Genomic DNA, 21,180 nt, shown 5'->3' with positions numbered 1-21,180 from the left:
AAGAAAGGAAAACAACAAACTTAAGAGTTGAGCACAGCCAGTTATTTACTATATCCAAAAATAATTTGCTGGATTTGGAATCAGTCATGTTTATTTTATTATTATTTTTTAAGATTTTATTTATTTGTCAGAGAGAGAGAGAGAGACAGAGTACAAGCAGGGGGAGGGGCAGGCAAAGGGGGAAGCAGGCTCCCCATTGAGCAAGGAGCCCAATGTGGTACTCAGTCCTAGGACCTGGGATCATACCCTGAGCCAAAGGCAGATGCTTAACGGACTGAGCCATCCAGGTGTCCCTGAAATCAGTCATGTTTAGAAATGACCTGCTAGACAAAATACGTTCCATCTCCAGTGTGCACCTGAGATGTGGGTGGTCTTACTTAATAGATTGCCTCTTAAGGTGACAAGAAAGCAAATTGAATTTTGATTTCACATTACTTAATTAGTTGATTACTTAATTAGTGGTAGTTTTCCCAATTCCCCTGTTCATGCTACCTTTTCTACAGTAGTGTCTATAGGTATTTTCCCTATAGCATCATGGGATTGGACAGATAGTATTGTGTTCCATATATTATCACATACTAGTTCAGCCAGCTGTCACACTTAATGGTATTAATATTACAGTAAGATTTATGTTTTTCACTTTGTTTTATACTTATGCTTTAGTTTTTCTAGATTCTTTTTTTTTTAAGATTTTATTTTTATTTGTTTGACACAGAGCGAGCACAAGTAGGAGCAGCAGGGCAGAGGAAGAAGGAGAAGCAGACTCCCCATGGAGCAGGGAGCCCGATGCGGGGCTCAATCCCAGGACCCTGGGATCATGAGCTGAGCCGAAGGCAGACGCTTAACAACTGAGCCACCCAGGCGCCCTGTAGTTTTTCTAGATTCTTTGTTCCAGAATTATTTTCTGGGTAAAAGGAGACCTAGAATTAAGAAAAGATAGGGTTTTTTTAAAGAACTGGAAATCTTGACTAATTATGTACAGCTTTTGGGTCACAGTTCAAAGAGCAGAGTGTACTGCAGTCAAGATTAAATGTTCTTTATGCTATTTGTTTTGATGTTTTTCAGAGTTTGTGTTTGTACAAAACTTGTGCCTTAGTATATAGATTGTTTTGTTATGTAAACCCAGTGCATTTTCTATATGTTTCTATATGTTCCCATATATAGAGTCTGTGTTTTCAATTTTAGTCAGTCACAAAGAAATAGTTATCATTGTTTGGGTTCTATAGTAAAACTCATACTTGATTAAAGCTATAAATAGGGGTGCCTGGGTGGCTCAGTTGGTTAAGCGACTGCCTTCAGCTCAGGTCATGATCCTGGAGTCCCAGGATCGAGTCCCACATTGGGCTCCCTGCTCGACGGGGAATCTGCTTCTCCCTCTGACCCTCTTCCCTCTCATGCTCTCTGTCTCTCATTCTCTCTCTCTCTCAAATAAATAAAATCTTTAAAAAAAATAAAAAATAAAGCTATAAATAGAATGCAGAATAAAATTTAGGAGGTACCTGGGTGGCTCAATCGTTAAGTGTCTGCCTTTGGCTCAGGTCGTGGTCCCAGAGTCCTGGAATCGAGCCCTGCATTGGGCTCCCTGCTCGGCCGGAAGCTTGCTTCTCCCTCTCCCACTCCCCCTGTTTGTGTTCTCTCTCTGTCAAATAAATAAATAAAAATCTTTAAAAATACAAATAAATAAAATTTAGAATAATGCTTTTAGTTCTAAACTTAGGCTTTGAAAAAAACTAATGTTGGCATAATACTGTTTGTTTTTTTTAAGAAATTTTAAATTAATTTTTTAAAGATTTTATTTGTTTATTTGAGAGAGAGAGGATAGGGGGTTGGGGGGCTGAGGGAGAGGGAGAAGCAGACTCCCCGCTGAACGGGGAGCCCAATGTGGGACTCTGTCCCAGGATCCTGAGATCATTACCTGAGCCGAAGGCAGATGCCTAACCGACTGAGCCACCCAGGTGCCCCTAGAAATTCTAAATTGATTTCTGTATTTCAGCTATTAAATATTGATCTTACATTCTTTAGGTGCTTTTGTAATTTCATAGCTAAATAAGTAAATGGCACCTCCAGCAACCATTCCAGTGCTATCTTTGTCTCCTGAGGAAATACCAAAACCTAGTCCTGCTTAATTCCCCTACGTTATTATTACAACTTTCACCCCCTGTCCAAAGAGAATACAGAGTTCCTGTTATCTTTCCTCTAAACAAAATCAAGTGTCCTGTTCAAAGTGCTTATTAATCTAGAGACCTCATCCTTCCAAAATTATATAGATTGAGAGCTATAGCCTCTGGATTTTTTAATCTGTTACTTGTCCATCTATTTGTGTTTGATTTTCCACTTCCCCCATTCTAGTTGTTTGTCCTGTTAACTCGTTGTCAGAGCTATGGCTTAGAGCCTCTTCTCTTCATAAATAAACTGTTTAGTGTAGCAGAAAACATTCTATAGGGTGAATTGGGGAAAGAAAATTTTTAATCAACCAGACTTCTATCTTATCATTCAATATGTTCTTAAATAGCCTTCTCCTCTAAAGGACCAAAGATACTCAAGATCCAAACTTACTTTGTCATTGATTAATACAAATACAAGCAAAATTACTGAAAGCCATCTTATATTCCAAATCTACATGTGTATGGCTCCTATTTGAAATTATAATTTGCTTCTCTTTCTTTCATGAGAAAAAGTAGTATGTGAACCTCAGTATGATTGTTAAAATAGGTGATAATCAAGCTTTCAGAGTAGAATTACGTAAGAGGGAATGACTTGATGTCTTCCTTCAGTGTCCATTTCAACTCTAAAAATTGTGTGAGAGGTACGTGAGGAATACATCACTCAAGAAACTTACTCCAGGCTGTATTAATGTTGTAGTTCTGGTAATAATAAGCCATTCATAACTAGGTACTTTTTGTATAACTAGTACTACATAATTGAAGAATGTCAGAATTTATTAATCAAATGTATTGTTCTGTGATGTGACCAATTGCTCACACACTAGTTTGTGTAGAAGAATTTATAGACCTTAATTTCTAAAAAGCAAAATCCCACAAGTGACTAGATTATTATATATAACTTTTATAATAGTGTTTAGTTGAAGGGTCTTAGGTTTTGTGAACTCTATGTTTATAATTTTAAATTGCTCTGTATTTTATGCTAGTTAATTCATGGGAGCCTCTTCTACTGCCACACAATCTCAGTTCCTGCTGTATACTCTAACAAACAGTGGAAGAGACTGTTGGGTCAGTAGGTGACAACTGCAGAGGTATCTTCCTTATAACGATGCTTTTTGAGGTTGCTGCTCCCATCAATCTGCTCAGTAAAAATAGCTCATCTTGGTAAGTTGTTTCGACTTCACCAGGACCTGAAGAAGAAGCAGAAAAACCTGTGAAAACTAAGACTGTTTCTTCCAGTAATGGAGGGGAAAGTTCCAGTCGCAGCGCTGAGAAGCGATCAGCTGAAGAAGAAGCTGCAGACCTCCCAACAAAGCCTACAAAGATCTCCAAGTTTGGATTTGCCATAGGTAGTCAGACGACAAAGAAAGCCTCAGCCATATCCATCAAACTTGGATCAAGTGTGAGTTGTTATTTTATCTGTATGATGTTCATAATGGGACTTAAGAATTTTTGTTTCAGGAATCTGCTTATTAGGGGGTTATGGTAAATTGAGTCTAAAAAGGTACATTAGTGCGTGAACTTACATGTAAGTATTTAAGAAGTTACCAGCTCTGCATTCAAGAATGGTGTGGATAAATTACAACTCAAGAAAACTTTTTTAAAAGGTTTGGAATTTAAGAAGGAGCAACTATTATAAGGAATATATATGATTTATAAAGTAACAATTTTTTCCAAGTTGGGCAAAAACCTCTGAAAAATATTTTCAGGAAGAATTTTGGTTTATTTTTCTTATCTTTTAATTCCAGTAATATTAAAAATATCTCTAGAAATCAGCACTAGTGAGGTATTACTTGATAACTGCTTCCTGATTACTTTGGAACTACAAATGGACATTGAGCCCTGTATATCCTATGACAGATCAACTTTTGAGCCCTTGTTTTAAATATAAACCTTGAATTAATTTTAATTATTCACCATGGAGTATCTGGAAAGTTTTAAAATATTACATGAAGTTTCTAGATGTGTGACTATTTCTGACCTGCAAAAGTGACAATTTCATATGTTTCAACCACATAGATCTTTAAGAAAAAAAAGGTAGTATATTATTCTCAGCTTTAGAAAATAGTTACATTGTATAAGGAGAATAATCCTAGAATTATTAGGATTATTGCCTTTAAGGATTGTAAGGATTATTGTTTATTCATATCTGTTCTGTGAAAATTAATGCTCATTTGCCAGATGCATAGAGCTTTATTTTTGCATTAGATGTTCATTCAAAGATCTCAAAAATATGATATGGATCAGGTTCCTGTTAGAGTCGGTGTGTTTGAGTTACACTTCTAGTTTTAAAAGAGCTACCATTTCTCAGAACCCCTACTCCTACCCTAATGTTGTTTTGCCTTTTTCTTTCTTCCTTTCTTTAAAAAAATTCATCCTGGCCAAAAGACATTCGGCTTGTAACTTCATTACTTCATGACTTTTCTTCCTATTTGAGCTGATTCTGTTCAATCCTTTTTTTTTTTTTTTATAAAGTTGCATAGACCAACTGCATAAATCTTTGGGATTTTTTTGATAGTCGTTAAACATGTATTCTCATGTACACTTCCATATAGATGTTACTCTTGATAATAGATTTTACTGGGGTCAGCACACTCCTAAACTAGATATCTAAATCCCTATTTTTTCTAAATCATTAACATGATTTAGTAATTGCTGATCATTTTAGATGGGAGGGTTTTGTTTGAAAATGCCTATTCAGTAAAACTTTTAATCTTTGGAAAACAAAAACCTGTTTTTATAAAGTAAACTTTAGTATAAACACAGTCATCTTGGGGAAGTGAGTTTTAAGATAACAAAAAATAGTTGAAACTATTGCTTTTGATTATATGATTGAAAAAGTAGTTGATCAACAGGCACTTACTTGTGTCATATGCTGTATGTACAACATCAAACACCTGACATCTTTAAAAGAGTAAAGGATATTTCTAGAGTCTCTATGCATAATCTCCAGATTAACATTTTTTATTTCTTCAAAAGCAAACATTTATAAAAAGTGTTTGTGTTATAGAAGAAAGTGTGGTTCCTTTTGTTTCAGCAGATCAGAGAAGATTTCACTGATGAGGTGATGTTTGAGTTGGCCTTAACTATAGACAGGAGGCAAAGGGCATCTCAGATAAAAAGAATTTTGTGCAAAAGCAGTTTAGATGTGAAGCCATTCAGGAAATTGTTTGTAGTTGGAAAGTGGTATGCAAATGTAGGGATAGAAAGCCCCCCAGATGAGACCATAGAACGGAATCATAAAGGGCTTACATAATATAGTTTGGTTTTACTCTTTAGGTTCTAGCAGAGCTATGGAACTGTTGTATGGAAACTTTTAAACAGATTTGTATTTTAGATATATCACTCTGTTATCATTATAGAGGATTAGCGGGAAGAAACACTGAAGTGGGGGGGATGGTATTTCTAACAGTAGTTGAGGCAAGTAATGCTAAGGGGCCTTAGGTGTCGGTAGTTGATGGGAATGCAGAGGGAGAGATAGGTCTATTAGATAAAGATTTAAGCAACAAGACTTTATAATAGAATGCAAGTTGAGGAAAAGGTTTTCTGGCTTGGGTACTTAGAACGCTGTGAAACTAAAGTACCCATTGGGTCTCTAAGTGGAGCTGACTAGTCGGTATATGACATTCTGTTTGGGGCAGCCATTGGATTTGGTAGTTAAAACTATGGGAGTGAATGGAGTTGACTAGGGAAGTACAGAGAAGGAAAGGAAAGATCCCTAAAGACAGATTCTTGGGTGTCTGTCATTTGGTGGGGGGAACAGGAGGAAACAAAGAGGGAACAAAAGATCAGAGAATTAGAATAGCATCTAAAAAGCATTGTCAGAGAAGTCAAGGTAGGAGTGTTTCAAAAAATAGCTGGTGATTAGAGTCAAAGGCGGTGCACTGGTCACTGGTGACCCTATAGAACCAAGGTCACCCGATTCTAGGTGAGGGAGGAAGCCAGATTGCAGTGGGTTATCGACAAAATGGATGGTGAGAGGATGAAGATAGTGAGGACAACTGACCTCAGAAACTTAGATTAGATAGAAGAGAAGCATGTTTACAGGCTGTAGGTCAGAAAGCTACCCAGTAGAGAGATGAGTCTTAGTGTCTTTTATGTTCTCTCTCAAGGCACACTGCACTTCATTTTTTGTTACTGTGGGAAAGAAGTACTAATCATTTTCTTTTACCTTTTCCGGGTACCTGTTAGTTACATGATACTATATATCCTGACTAGAAAATGTTTTACAGGATGAAAACAAATGGACATATAATTAATAAAGTTAAAGCTACCTGTTGATAACCACATTTTTAAAAAGAAAAAATGGATTTCTTTAAAGTTTGTTCTGAGTTCCTTACTATATGTTTCTGTGAAAACATAAAATCAAGTCTTTGAAGATGTTATTTGTATCATTAAACAAGCCTGTATAAACATTATGTGATACTTTTAACATTATATGATACTTTTTAATGTGTTTCTTCTTCAGAAGCCTAAAGAAACTGTTCCAACACTTGCTCCAAAAACCCTTTCAGTAGCAGCAGCTTTTAATGAAGATGAAGATGTAAGTCAACACCTAGTTTTGTTTATTTTACTTTAACCATTTCTTTAAGGAAGATGTTAGAGGCAGATTGTAGGTTGTACTAATGATACTAGTGAATTTTTGTAATTCTGAATAGTTTTTTGTGTGTGTGTGATGCCTGCAAAATCTGGATATTTCTATTTTATTTGGTTGTAGGATTATTTAAAATATTGCCTTTGGAAGCAATGAACTTAAGACTCAAATCAACAGGGGCTTCTGGGTGGCTCAGTTGGTTAAGTGACTCTTGATCTCGGCTCAGGTCTTGATCTCATAGTCATGAGTTTGAGCCCCATACTGGGCATGGAGCCTACTTAAAAAAAAAAAGAATCAAATAAACAAATGCTTATTATGAACAGTAATAATACACAAATGCTTATTATGAACAATAATAATACACACTAGGAAATATGTAGAGTCCAAAAAAAGAAAAATTTAATGCTGCTGTCTTTAATAATTTAATAGTTGGAGTCTTCAGTGATGAGACATCGTGCATGCATTCACCTTCAAAAAGGCAGCTGTAATGCTTTCTTCTGGTATCCCCATGAAGAATAGCAAATAGTGCAAGTGATTCTCTTAGAAGTCTATTCAGTAAGCACGTGTTCCAGAGTGAGCATTGCTTACTGCTGTTCTCTTAGTTTCCTAGTTTCCTCGTGCCTCTCACAGTGCCCCTCTCTTATGCTTATGAATAACATATGATATGGAATTTTAAGCATTATTTTGACTGATTTTTTTTCTTTGGTCTCTGACTTTAGAAACTAACCCCCACTTAAAATGTGACCCCATTGTATAACAATTAAGTGTTAACAGGGTACATGAGTAATTGCTCCCAAAACAGTATGGTTAGGAATTACACATTCAGAGGAGCGTACTGTGGGCTGAAGTGATTGGGAAGAGTATATATAGAAGAAATAGGAGTTGGATGCTGGAACATCAGGCAGTGTTTTGACAGACCCTCTCTCGCTGTCTCTCTGTCAGATAAATAAATAAAATCTTTAAAAAAAAAAGATTTTATTTATTTATCTGACAGAGAGAGACACAGTGAGAGAGGGAACCCAAGCAGGGGCAGAGGGAGAGGGAGAAGCAGGCCTCCCGTGGAGCAGGGAGCCCGATGCGGGGCTCGATCCCAGGCCCCTGGGACCACGACTGGAGCCGGAGGCAGACGCCCAACGACTGGGCCCCCCAGGCGCCCCTTGAGGTAACTTCTTGGCATGTACAGAGTGCATGCGGGAAGGACAGGATAGGAGGAAGGGAACAGCATGTGCAAAAGTAGAGAGGATGGAAATGGGAAGCTGCGTGATAGTACCGGCTTACTTTGAACGCCTCACAATTTGGCTGTCTTCTCACGTAACTTTATTTTATCCTTCATATATTCCTTTGAATCGTGTGATGTAGTTATTCCTGTTTTGCGAATGGAGAAATTAGCAAGTTGATGGTAAAGGATATAAACTTTAATTTGTCTCTTAGATAAAAGAATGTGTGCATCTAAAATCTTCATCTGGTTTTTCTTTTTTCTGCAGAACATAGTTAAGTAACGTTGGATATATATCTGAGCCCAAAGCATGTTGGACAATGAGGGCATCCATTTAATTAATTTTGAAATTTTAGTTGTTACCTCCTTAGTCTCCTTTAATTTGGACAATTCTTGGGTCTTTCTGTTTATGGCATTAACATTTTTGGAAGAGTTCAGGCCAGTGATTTTGTAAAATGTTCCTTAGATTGAATTTGTGTGATGTTTCCTCATGATTAGATTCGTATTAACTCACTTTGGCAGGAATACCACAGAGGTGATGCCCAGTTCTTAATGTTAGCATACCAGGGAGCACATGTTGTCAATATGTCCCATTAATGACAGTGTTAACCTTGATCATTTGGTTAAAGTGATGTCTGCCAGATTTCTGTACTTTTCCAAAGTACTGTTTTACCTTTTGTAATTAAAATTTATTTTGGGGGTTATGCTTTAAGAATACATGGGGGAGGGTGCCTGGGTGGCTCGGTTGGTTGGACGACTGCCTTCGGCTCGGGTCATGATCCTGGAGTCCCGGGATCGAGCCCCACGTCGGGCTCCCTGCTCTTCAGGGAGTCTGCCTCTCCCTCTGACCTTCTTCCCTCTCATGCTCTCTCTCTACCATTCTCTCTCTCTCAATAAGTAAATAAAGATCTTAAAAAAAAAAAAAATACATGGGGGCGCCTGAGTGGCTCAGTCAGTAGAGCATGTGACTCTTGATCTCAGGATTGTGAGTTCAAGCTCCGTGTTGGGTGTGGAGCCTACTTAAATAAAAAAAAAAATAAGACAAACCATGAGAGACTATGGACTCTGAGAAACAAACTGAGGGTTTTAGAGGGGAGGGGGGTGGCAGGATGGGTTAGCCTGGTGATGGGTATTAAAGAGGGCACGTATTGAATGGAGCATTGGGTGTTATATGCAAACAATCATGGAACACTACATCAAAAACTAATGATGTAATGTATGATGATTAACATAACAAATAAAAAATATAAATTTTATAGAATAAAAAAATTTGAAAAAATAAAATAAATTAAAAAAATTAAAATTTATGGGGCGCCTAGCTGGCTCAGTCAGTAGAACATGGGACTCTTGATCTCAGGGTCATAAGTTTGAGCTCCAAGTTGGGTGTAGAGGTTACTTAAAAGTAAAATCTTTAATTAAGAAAAAGAATACATGAAAATATATAATTTTTTAAACACTCCCATGAGTGTCAGCATCCATTGCTGATTCCTACCAGAATCAATTTTTATGAATGTTTGCCAAATGGTGTTTTTTCTCATTGTTTTTTCTCTTATATTTATTGTCTCTTCCTGTAAGGAAGAACTGTCCCTTATTTATCTAAGTGTAAGCTCATGGATTCTTTTTTTTTTTTTTTTTTAAGATTTTATTTATTTATTTGACAGAGAGACACGGTGAGAGAGGGAACACAAGCAGGGGGAGGGGGAGAGGGAGAAGCAGGCTCCTCACTGAGCAGGAAGCCTGATGCGGGGCTCCATCCCCGGAACCTGGGATCATGACCCGAGCCGAAGGCAGCCACTTAACAACTGAGCCACCCAGGCGCCCCGCTCATGGATTCTTTCTTTCTTTATTTTTTAAGTTTTATTTATTTGACAGAGAGAGACACAGCGAGAGAGGGAACACAAGCAGGGGGAGTGGGAAAGGGAGAAGCAGGCTTCCTGCTGAGCAGGGAGCCCGATGCAGGACTCCATACCAGGACCTGAGCCCAAGGCAGACGCCTAATGACTAAGCCACCCAGGAGCCCCTCATGGATTCTTTATTCAGTAGGCAATAATGCTCAACTTATCTCAGATTTGACCAGGAGAAACTCCTTTAGGCTAGATCTTAAAGACACTCTTTTAAAAAAGAATATTTAGGGGCTCCTGGCTGGCTCAGTTGGTAGACCATGCATGTGATTCTTGGTCTCGGGGTCATGAGTTAAAGCCCCATGTCAGTCATGGAGCCTACTTAAAAATAAAAAAATTATCTCACCAGCAACATTCATACATAAAAACAGATCTAAAAAGAATTTAACTTATCACATATCTTTTCAACATCTTTAGAAGTATAGAAAGAATGAACTTTAAAGATACCTTTTTAGTAAAGGAGACATTTTTAGAAGGAGCAATACCATAAAGTTGTTAAGAATCTTTGCTTTGGCATCCAGCTCTTTTGCTATTTTTAGCTTTTTAACTTTAGACAAATTAACCTTGTTTACCTCACCTTTAAAATGCAAATGATGATCATTATACCTACCTAGTAGGATTGTTAGGGTTTTTTTGTTTTTCTTTTAAAGATTTATTTATTTGAGAGAGAGTCGGGGAAGGGGCAGAGGAAGAGAATCCCAAGCCAACTCTCCCCTCCCCCCCCCCCACCCCAGCATGGAACCCAACTCAGGGCTTGATTCCACCACCCTGAGATCATACCCAAACTGAAACCAAGAGTCAGATGGATGCTCAACCAACTGAACCACCCAGGTGCCCTGAGGATTGTTAGGATTTTAAAAGAGAGTGCATATTAAAGCACTTAGCATAGTGTGTACTGCATAGTAAACAAATGGTTTGGGTTCTAGAATGTCAGGTTTTTACCAGATTTTTTTCTTTATGCAAAGTCAGCACACTTCAAGATCTGTGTGTTTCTTTTTAAAATGTAGTTAAGATAAATACTTTTCTCCTTTTACCAAGATTTATAGTATTGAAAGTGCTAGAAGACTTAGATACAAAATTTAGTAATATTAGTAATCAAGTGAATTTAATAAACCTGTAACACATCTCTGTTTGCTTTTTTTTTTCCCTCCAGAGTGAGCCAGAGGAAATGCCTCCAGAAGCAAAGATGAGGATGAAGAATATTGGAAGGTATATATTTTTTTGTAAAGATTGTAGAGAATGTTAAAAATGATCATTATTGTTTGGGCTTTTCTTGCATATTTGGGCAAAACAGTTTTGTTTTGTGAGCTATCAGTGATCTTATTTTCTCTCCTGATAAGAGAAATTGAGTACCTTATGAAAAAATAATAATTTTAAGGATATTTCTTTTCAGATACATATAATCTGTATTTTCTTCAGATAGCTGTGAGAAACGTTTCTGATTTAAAATTTAAGTTTTTTCAGTATAAAAAAGAAAAGACTTTCACTCATTTACCTCTCATATTATTCTCACCATTTAATCTTGATTGTACATGTCCTTTTTTCCTAATTAAGATGCCAAATACCAAAATAAGACAAGTATTTTAATTTTCCTCCATGTTTCTGTTGTCATGGAAATAACTTATCAAATTAACATAATGGCCATTTTCTTGTACTTAAGATAACTTAGAGGCTAGTAAGGAAGTTCGGGTTTAAATCAACCCATAGTTTGTCCCCATTTCTACCAAATTATAAACTCCCAGAGAACTAAGTCCATATGCAAGCATCTATATCAGACTTGGAGTCTAGGATTCAAATAAGAACAGTCCCGGTGACTGCCTGCCCGCTTTCCTTTCATACTGGGACCTAAAAGTAGGAAATACATCTGATCTTATAACTTTGTCTAAATACCCAGTTTGTTTGTTTATATGTTTAAAAACGTAAAAGATGTAAAATTGAAACAAATCCACAATGACAACCTTTCTATGTGTAATATATCTTCATGTTTTTCTTCTGTTTCATTTTTTTATAGATGCTGATGGCAAGCCATCAGTTGATTTCATGACCCTGTTAAAGGGTTTCAAGCAACAGTTATAAAAACAGTTGTGGTTGCCACCCTTAGCTATATGTCAGAATCACCTTAGGTGTTTGTTAAACATGCTGGTCTCTCCTCAGACCTACTGAATCTGGAATTTTAGGACTGGATCTTATAGAAAGGGTATTTTTTAAAAACTCTCTAGGTTCTTGTGATACTCAGCCCTTGTTCATAATAGGTACTAAACAAATATGTTTTGAATGAGTTAAAAACATGGCCCAAAAGGCTTTATGTAACTTTTAAATAAATTTCCTGTCTTTTAACACAGGGATACACCAACATCAGCAGGACCAAACTCCTTCAATAAAGGAAAGCATGGTTTTTCTGATAACCAGAAGCTATGGGAGCGAAATATAAAATCTCATCTTGGAAATGTCCATGACCAAGACAATTAAATGATGTGTTTTGAAATTGGGGTGTGGGGTGGGTGTAAAGTTAAAAGGAACAGTTTCCTTTTTTAAAGAATGGTATAAGACTATCTTTGGAGCCGCCTTTTTTTTTTTTTTTTTTTTAAGATTGAGTGGTACACTAATGAGAGTTTGAAATTAGAGGTAATTTATGTTTTATATACAGATTTCAAGACATTTGCTAATTTTGTAGTTTCATGTGATTAGTTTCCAAAGGTTACAGATAATAAAAAATCAGAAATGGTACCTTTCTAAGAATTGCATATTTTTTTAGACACAACTATTAGCACATTAAGAGGAACGCAAAAAGTTATTGTCTATTAAACTGCAAGCAGTTACTCTTAACTCCCTTATTAACCTAAAGTGTCTGGCTCCCAGGAACAGCCTTATAGAAGAGGGAGTATTGTATTGGGAGGAAAATGTTACTGGACTATTGACTGAAAGTACGTTAGATAAAATTAAAATATAGCTTTTTTTTTTTCCTAATGGGCATTTGTTTTGTTTCAAGTCATCATAAACTAGATAATATTGCATTGCTATCAGTTGGTACAGATGCTTAGCTCTTTAAAAAAAATTTTTTTAATTTTATGTAAGTTGTTGAGTATTTGAAATAGCCCACTTCACTTTAACGGGTCTTGTCTACCTTCATTAGTCTTCAAAGACCATTTGCTACCAAAGTAAATCAGTATTTTGAATGTGCTTCTCTTGGTTTTTGTTATTAGCTAGTTCCTGTAATCATTTCCACCAGATCTTGAGGCAAATCATAAGGAAGCTGTTTCTTTTAAAATACAAACCACCACCAAAAATTTAAATGTACATAATACTTAAATATTTGGCTGTTTTATTTTTAAAAGGTAGAAACACCAAAAAAGCAACATTGTATGAAGATGAAAATGAGAAAGATGCACTTTCTGTAACTTTGTTCAAGCTTAATTTAAGTTACTAACTTGTGAAAGCGAGTTTGATTTGAACTTAACGCAAGAATTCTTATTTTAGTACAGTAATATGGTTTATTTGAAGTGTATACATATTAACCAATGGCCTCTCAAAAGCACATTTTAGGTACTGAAGATAAAAAGAAAGAAAATGCATCTTTAAACATATTTTATGGATTCTTTGACCACATATATGTTGTTAGATCTGTGTATTGTAGGGTTTTTTTTAAATTTTTGTATATGAATTATTTTTTAATGTGACAGTTATAAACACCTCTTTAAAGGCGTAGTCACGGATAAAAGAAACACCGTATAATGATTTCTTTGACTACTCCTGCAGTGTTTAATTTGGAGGCAGCTTCAGACTGTTTTATTGGTGGTAACTACTTGCTGAGCTCTTTTAATAGGTAATAACTCCAGAGAAGCAGCCTGTATATATTCCTAACATTTTGTTCATTTGCATTTAAGTTTAGAGTAAGCCCCAGGTAAAACAATGGAAATGTATATAGAACTATTAGTCCTTACATGATTTAATTATATCAAGATACATGAATTTAACTTGCTTTAACGTAGGCAGACTTTCCACTTTTGTCCATTTTACTGTTTATGTTAAAATAACATCCCTCTCCTACATATTCTTTTCTTGACTCAAATGAAGTATTAACCTAAGGTCAAGATGGGAGAGAAACGACTGAGATGAATGTCTTTACTAAAATACCAATAAATTTGTCAAACTCAATAGTGTTCTTACTTTCTCTTCTACATAATTGTTGCTGGGTTTTTTGTTTTGTTTTTTTATTTTTTTAACAAAAAAGACGAGCCAGATATTACAATTTTTGCTCTTGCCCAGATTGTTGGCCAGAATAATGGGAAATTTAAAATTAGTATCGGAGTCTACCTAACTTAGCACATAGTTCTATAGCATTACAGTGTCTGGGGTTGGAAAAGACTTAATCCAAATCCTCCCTCTCCTTCACTGCCAAAGTGTTTTCTGTCCTGTGCTGTAGAAAATCCTGCCAAGGCGTATCTTTGGAAATCTCTAAGTGTTAGAAGGTATACATAGTGTCTACCATCCATTGGCTCCGTGTCATGGGCTCGAAATGTTTATACGGTTACTGCCCAGTAGGTCAGGTCCTAGTAAATAAAAAATTGAGCTACATTTTAGAATTAAGATTCATTCCAGTTTGAGTAATTACAAATGAAGGCTGTTTGTTTTCAGATGTTTTTCCTTCGCTCTAGTAATCAAGATTAGTTTGACTTAGTGTGGAGGGAAGGTACTTTCCTGGTCACATGAAGGTATTTTTTTGAATTTTAAACTTCATTTTTTAAAAAAAATTTCAGACTTAACAAAACATTGTGAAACTACTACAAGGTATTTCCATGTTCTCCAAATGTTAACATCTTAAATAACTACAGGACAATTGTCAAAATCAGGGAATTAACATTATTATAATACTTTAATATATTACCTTGTACAGTTGTTCTACAGACTTTTTTCACATTTCACCATTTGCTCCACTAATCTTTCTAGTCAAAGATGCCCTTCATTATCCCACATGGTATAGTTGTCATCTGTCTCTCTTTAATCCTTTAATCTGGGACACTTCATTGTTTGTTGTTCATGACCTTAGAGTTTTTAAAAAGGACCAGGGCAGTTATTTGTAAAAGACCCTCAGTTGGGGGTTTGCCTACTCTTTCCTCATGGTTAAATTCAGTTTATGAATTTTTGGCAAGAATAACACAGAACTGATGTGTCCTCAGTGGAACAGCAAATGCATGATGATAATTTGTCCTGTTGCTGTTAATATTGATCACTTGCTGAAGGTGGTGTCTGCCAGATTTCTCCACTGTCAGATTACTGTCTTCTTTGTAATTAGTAAGTATCTTGTGGGGAAATTCTAGGGACTATGTAAGTACCTTATTTCTCATACTATTGCCCACTAATAGGGCAGGCATTCATGGTTCTTTTTTCTTCCCCCGTGGTTCTTTCCTGAAACAATTGTTAGTGTAGAATTTGCCAAGTGATGGTTTGCTATTCCAATGTTTCTCTGCTTTTAGTAGTTGAAATTCTGCTCTGAGGAAGTTCCCCTCCCATTCATTATTTATTTTATTGATAATGGGCCCATGTAACCTTATGTTATTCTTTAGGTTACTACCCATTACTACCATTATTCATTTTGTAACTCAGAATGTCCCAGATTTGCCCATGCGAACGCCTTTCAGGTGACCCTTATGTCTTTTTGATGTCACCATCCTTTTAATACTTAATTTCTGGCAACAAAAGATACACTCTACCCATCTTGGATTTTCTTTTCTCCAGCCTTGGAATTAGTGATTTCTCTAAGCATGGTTCCTTCTAGAGACGGTGGTCTTTAGAAATCAAAATCAGTACTAGATCTCATTGTTACTGAGGTATCATTGCTTCTAGCCTGCTTAACAGAGCTAGAAAATGTGTGTAATATATACACCTATATCTATTTCTAGATTGATGTGTATGTGTGTGTATACTGTATGTGCGTGTATCTCCAGTACCAGACCAACACCAGAGTTGATTCTAGTCTTCCTATATTTGAAACTTTTATCCAACAGTAAGAATCTATCTGTAGTATGTTCACTTTCATTTGCCCAATTTATAGAATACACATAAAGTACTTTCAGAATTACTATATCTACCATATATCTACCAATGGAAAAACAGCTTACCAACCTGTGCAGTATTTGTGTATACTAGCTTTTTTTTTTTTTTTTTTTTTTAGTATTGCAATGCATAATCAAAATACTGTTTTACAAAGTAATGTGGGTTCTTTTCTCGGTTACCCCTTTCAGTATGGTTATGCTACTCTTTTGTAATGAAATTAGTTAACTTGTTTTTGTTTGTATTTCACAATGCTGCCCATTCTTTGTTAACTTGTGTGGTTTTTCTGGTATGTAAAATATTAGCATAGTTCTAGAAGTTAGAACTATACAGAAAGTGTCACTCCTTTCTGTCCTTTCCAGCTCTTTCTCTTCCTCCTAGCGTTTCTATCTTGTTTGCACCTGTCCCCTGTAGGTAATCTATTTCTGGTTTCTGTTTTATCCTTCCTATGTCTCTTTTGAATAAATAGATGAGTGTTTATTATTTCCCTCTTTTTCTTAACATGATATGTAGCATGTTATAGTTAACTTTTATATTTTGGTGGTTTTTTTCCTACTTTACAGTATACCCTGGAAACTATACCAGTTCATGGAGAGCTTACTCCAAAAACATTTTGAACAGCTATATAATGTGAATATACTATAGTTTATGCAATTACTCTTCTATGGGCATTTAGGTCATTTCCAATATTTTGCCATTACAGTGCTATAATTGAGTAACCTTGTGCATGTGTATTTTCATATTGTTGTGATGTATCTTCCTTCAGGTAAATTCCCAAACATAGGATTGCTGAGTCAAAACATAAGTGTATATGTACTTTTGTTAGATTTTGCCAAATTCTCATCCAAAAGCGTTGTACCAAGTTTGTTTTTCCGCCAGGAATGTATGAGAGTTCATGCCTCTTTTCACAGCCTTGCCAACAGGATGTTTAGGTCATGCTTTTTAATTTTTGCCAAATCAGATAGGTAAAAAATGGTATTTCAGATTAGTTTTGATTTGCATCTCTAGCTACGAATGAAGTAAGGTATCCTCTATATTTAAGGGCCATCTGAATATCTTTATGAATAGTCTGTTCATGTGATTCCCATTTTACTATGGGTTTTTGGTCCTTTCTCAAATTTTAAGAATTCCTTATATACTAATTCTTTATCTTTGATGTGTTATAGTTTTCCCAATTAATTGTCCTTTGACTTTGATTTCGGTGTGTGGTGGTTTTTTTTTGTTTTTGTTTTTTTGCAATGCAGGAAGCTTTCATTTTTTTCTGTAGTAAACTCTTTACTATTTTATTGCCTCTCAATGTTAATATTTAGAAAGCCTTTCTCTATACTAATATTAGAGATGAATTTACCCATGTTTTTCTTGTGCTTTTGTATTTCATTTTTTTAATTTAAGTAGATTCCTACTGATTTGGAGTATATTCTTGTGCATTTGTGAGATCAGGATCTAATTAGTTAACTGGTATCTATGATAATAAGCCATCATAATCAAGAGCACTTCGCTTTTGTGTCTTTCAGGGGTGTTTTAAATTTTTTCTCCTATATGTTTTGCATATTTCTTGTAAGCTTAGTCCTAAATATTTAGTCTTTATTGTAATAGAAATGGGGTTTTCTCTACCATTGTGTGCTGATTGTTTTAGGATATGAAGGCAATTTCTGTACATTCTGTGTCTTGCTATCTTACTGAATTCTCATATTGAGTTTTATCATTGTTTCTCTAGGATTTTTCAGGTATATCATCATATCACCTGCAAATAGAGTTGGTTTTAATTCTTTACCAGTTTTTGTGCCTCTAATTCATTTTTCTTGTCTAACTGTATTGCGTAATACCACTAGTACAGTATTGAATTAGAGAAATAACGGGCACCCTTCCCTTATTCTTGTTCTCTATAGAGATGTTTCCAGTGTTTAACCATTAAATAAGATGCTGGCTTTAGAACTAAACATATTTTATCATGTTAAAAATATCTGTCAATTCCTATTTTTTTAAGTGCTTTTTATCAGAGATGGGTGTTGAATTTTGTCAAAGGCTTTTTGAAGATTATATCAAGGGAGAACTAATACGTCCAGTCCCCACCTTACCAATGGTTTGACTTATAATTTTTCAACTTCATGATGTTGCACAGTGATACACATCTGGCAAAAAGATACATGTTCAGTAGAAAAATACTTAGAATTTTGAATTTTTATCTTTTCCTGGGCTGGCAGTATGCAGCTAGCTACCAGTCAGCCATTCAATCACAAGGGTAAACAACCGATACACTTAAACCTATTCAGTACACATACAGCCATTCTGTTTTTTGCTTTCAGTGCAGTATTCAATAAATTACATGAGATGATATTAGACACTTTTTTATACAGTAGACTTTGTGTTAGATGGTTTGCCCAACTGTAGGCTAATGTTGGTGTTGGAGCACCTTTAAGTTAGGCCAAGCTAAGCTATGGTGTTTAGTAGGTTAGGTGTATTAAATGCGTTTTTGACTTAACATTATTTCCAACTCCAGTGGGTTTATGGGGCTGTAACACCATCCTAAGTCAAGGAGTATCTGCATAAAGATTGTGTGAGAACTCTCAGGTGTAGCAGAAGTAGCAACTGCTGGGACAATTTACCACCTTAGGGCTCAGGGAGTAAGTGAACAAGGGAAAGATTTAACATCTTAGAGGAGAGACCCAGAGGCCAAATTTCAGATCTTTGAGGAGAGAGTGTGTTCCCTGCAGGGAAGAGCAGCATACTGAGGGGGCCCACCATCAACAGTGAAGACAAATTTTGGGAATCCCTGATTCCACTGCATGACAAATCCCTGGTAATATGTACCCTTCCACTCCTATGGGAATCATTGTTGGCTAGCAATGATTATTGCTTTTTGTTTTTATTTTTTGCTTCTTTTCATTGTCCTATACTTTGCGAATTTCCTACATCGATCCTACATTACTTGGATCTTTGGAGAAATGAGTGAGAATAGAGGTATCCCTAAATAAGGTGAATTAGGTTAGCTGTCATTCTAGCATGTCTGAATTAGATATGTGAGAACCTTTTTTTTTTTTTAAGATTGAGTGATTGATTTACTTATTTATTTATTTGTCAGGGGAAGCAGCAGGCAGCGGGAGAAGCAGGCTCCCCACTGAGCAGGGAGCCCAATGCAGGGCTTGATCCCAGGACCCTGGGATCATGACCTGAGCCGAAGGCAGATGCTTAACTGACTGAGCCACCCAGGCACCCCTGTGTGAGAACTTTCTTAGACCAAAGGCTTTGACCCACATCACAGTAGATATCCACTTAATTAATGCACATGGACACAGAACTAATTGATAGCTGTGTACATTTTTTTTTTATGTAGTCCAAAAGTGCTGTTATCATAAATCTTTTTTATTTCCTGAGAGTAAATCCTCTCTGGGAGCACTTTATCTGCAGTGTCCATTGAATTCACATTGCTTAATATTTAGAAAAAATAAAAACTGTTGTGTACTATGTAAAATATCAAGGATAATCACTATAACTTTACTGCAGGAACAGTTACCTGAACTCTTGAGTCTCTCACTGATTGGTATGTCATCCAAATGCACCACAAAATGCATTTCACTCGGAGTCTGGCATTGTCCTGATTTCATGCTGGTCATACACCTTGAGTTGCTTGTTTTATTTCTGTTTCTTGCTTTTGGAATTCCATAACTAAATCATAGGTGCTGTAAGATTTGGATAGATCAATAGAACTGTGAATTTACCCACATGACCATGCCTCAAAATAAAACAAAGTTCCTATATAATTTATATACCTTGACTATAAGAAAAAAAGATCAAAACAAGCAGAATACTTGAAATCCAGTAATGCAAGCAAAGTAACATTAAAAGAATATAAACACTAATTAGATGTTGAAACATTGGCAAATGATTAAAGCAAATCTAACTGAAGATGCAATTTTTTTTTTTTTTTTTTTTTTTTGAGAGGGAGAGGTGAGGGAAGAGGCAGAGGGAGAGAGAATCTTAAGCAGGTTCCACACCCAGTGTGGAGCCCAATACAGGGCTCAGTATCACAACCCTGAGATCATGACCTGGGCCAAAATGAAGAGGCAGACACTTAACTGACTGAGCCACCCAGGCACCCCTGAAGATGCACATTTTTTTTATTTAAAGATTTTATTTTTAATCAGTATACCCAGCGTGGGGCTCCAACTTACAACCCCCAAGTCAAGAGTTGTATGCTCTACTGATGGAGCCAGCCAGGTGTTCCAGTGAAGATGCAAATTGAGAATGATAAGCTGTATCTGTGGGGACAGAATCGATGGGAACTCTACTTTTCTGCTCAATTTTGCTATGAACCTAAAACTGCTCTTTAAAAAAAGTTTATTAAAAAAAAAATGATGGTGTGAGTAGTGGTTTAACTCAGTCACAAGGTGCCTCTTCACCATAAATATAATACGCAGTTGGATATAAAACCCTCAAAATATTCTAACAACACTGTTGTAATGCTGTGTGTGGATATCAGCTTTGTCTGTGTATGAACATTCATACATATTTACCATACAGGCAGATTTCTCAAAACAGGATTTCAGTGTAGTTATACTCTCAGAGGATCACTTTGAGAAAAAAAAGTCACTTTCCCAGCTTTTAAACATGTTTCTTCTCCGGGCACCTGGGTGGTCAGTCAGTTAAGCATCTGCCTTCGGCTCAAGTCATGATCCCAGAGTCCTGGGATCAAGCTTCGCGTCGGGCTCCCTGCTCAGTGGGGCGTCTGCTTCCTCGCCCTCTTCCACTCCCCCTGTTTGTGCTCTCTCTCTCTCTGTCAAATAAGTAAAATATTTTTTAAAAAGCACTATGTAAAAAAAAAAAAAAACACCAGGGGCACCTGGGTGGCTCAGTTGGTTAAGCATCTGCCTTCGGCTCAGGTCATGATCCTGGAGTCCTGGGATGGAGCCCCGCATGGGGCTCCCTGCTCAGCGGGGAGTCTGCTGCTCCCTCTGACACTCCCCCGTCTCATGCTCCCTCTCTGTCTCATTCTTTCTCTCTAAAATAAATAAATAAAATCTTAAAAAAAAAACAAACACCATATTCTCATTCTATCCCATTTAAGTACTATGGCAGGCATTGGCTATGTGATGCCCTAAGGAAGAAAATCGGGAATCATCACTTTTACCAGAGACCTTGCTTTTTATGATAGGAGTAACTTAGGACAAAGTGGCTATTTGGTGCCAACTTTTATTTTTTTCTTCAAATTTTTATATAAATTCCAGTTTAACATATGGCCTTTCCAACTTTTAATAA

The 21,180-nt window shown here is 36.3% G+C and overlaps 1 protein-coding gene across 5 annotated transcripts in view; it reads left to right on the top strand.

Moving 5' to 3' along the window:
• The window catches only part of LOC113916211 (PEST proteolytic signal containing nuclear protein), a 52,499-nt gene that overhangs the window by 3,161 nt on the left and 28,158 nt on the right, over positions 1-21,180 (top strand). For 2 of the 5 annotated variants that reach the window (XR_003517874.2, XM_027582181.2), the window contains exons 2-4: positions 3,350-3,564; positions 6,631-6,705; positions 11,027-11,082. Coding sequence is in view for 3 of the 5 variants with exons in the window: in XM_027582181.2 (XP_027437982.1) it covers positions 3,350-3,564; positions 6,631-6,705; positions 11,027-11,082 (346 nt within the window). In the remaining 2 variants the exon portion in view is untranslated. Of the gene's footprint in view, positions 1-3,148; positions 3,327-3,349; positions 3,565-6,630; positions 6,706-11,026; positions 11,083-12,215; positions 14,029-21,180 lie in introns of those variants that run through there. The other 3 variants (XM_027582182.2, XR_003517875.2, XM_027582180.2) reach the window with 3 other exon arrangements.

This window comes from Zalophus californianus, chromosome 1 (assembly GCF_009762305.2).
Source record: "Zalophus californianus isolate mZalCal1 chromosome 1, mZalCal1.pri.v2, whole genome shotgun sequence".
NCBI classification, from domain to species: domain Eukaryota; kingdom Metazoa; phylum Chordata; class Mammalia; order Carnivora; family Otariidae; genus Zalophus; species Zalophus californianus.
This window is presented reverse-complemented; position numbering and strand designations above follow the sequence as displayed.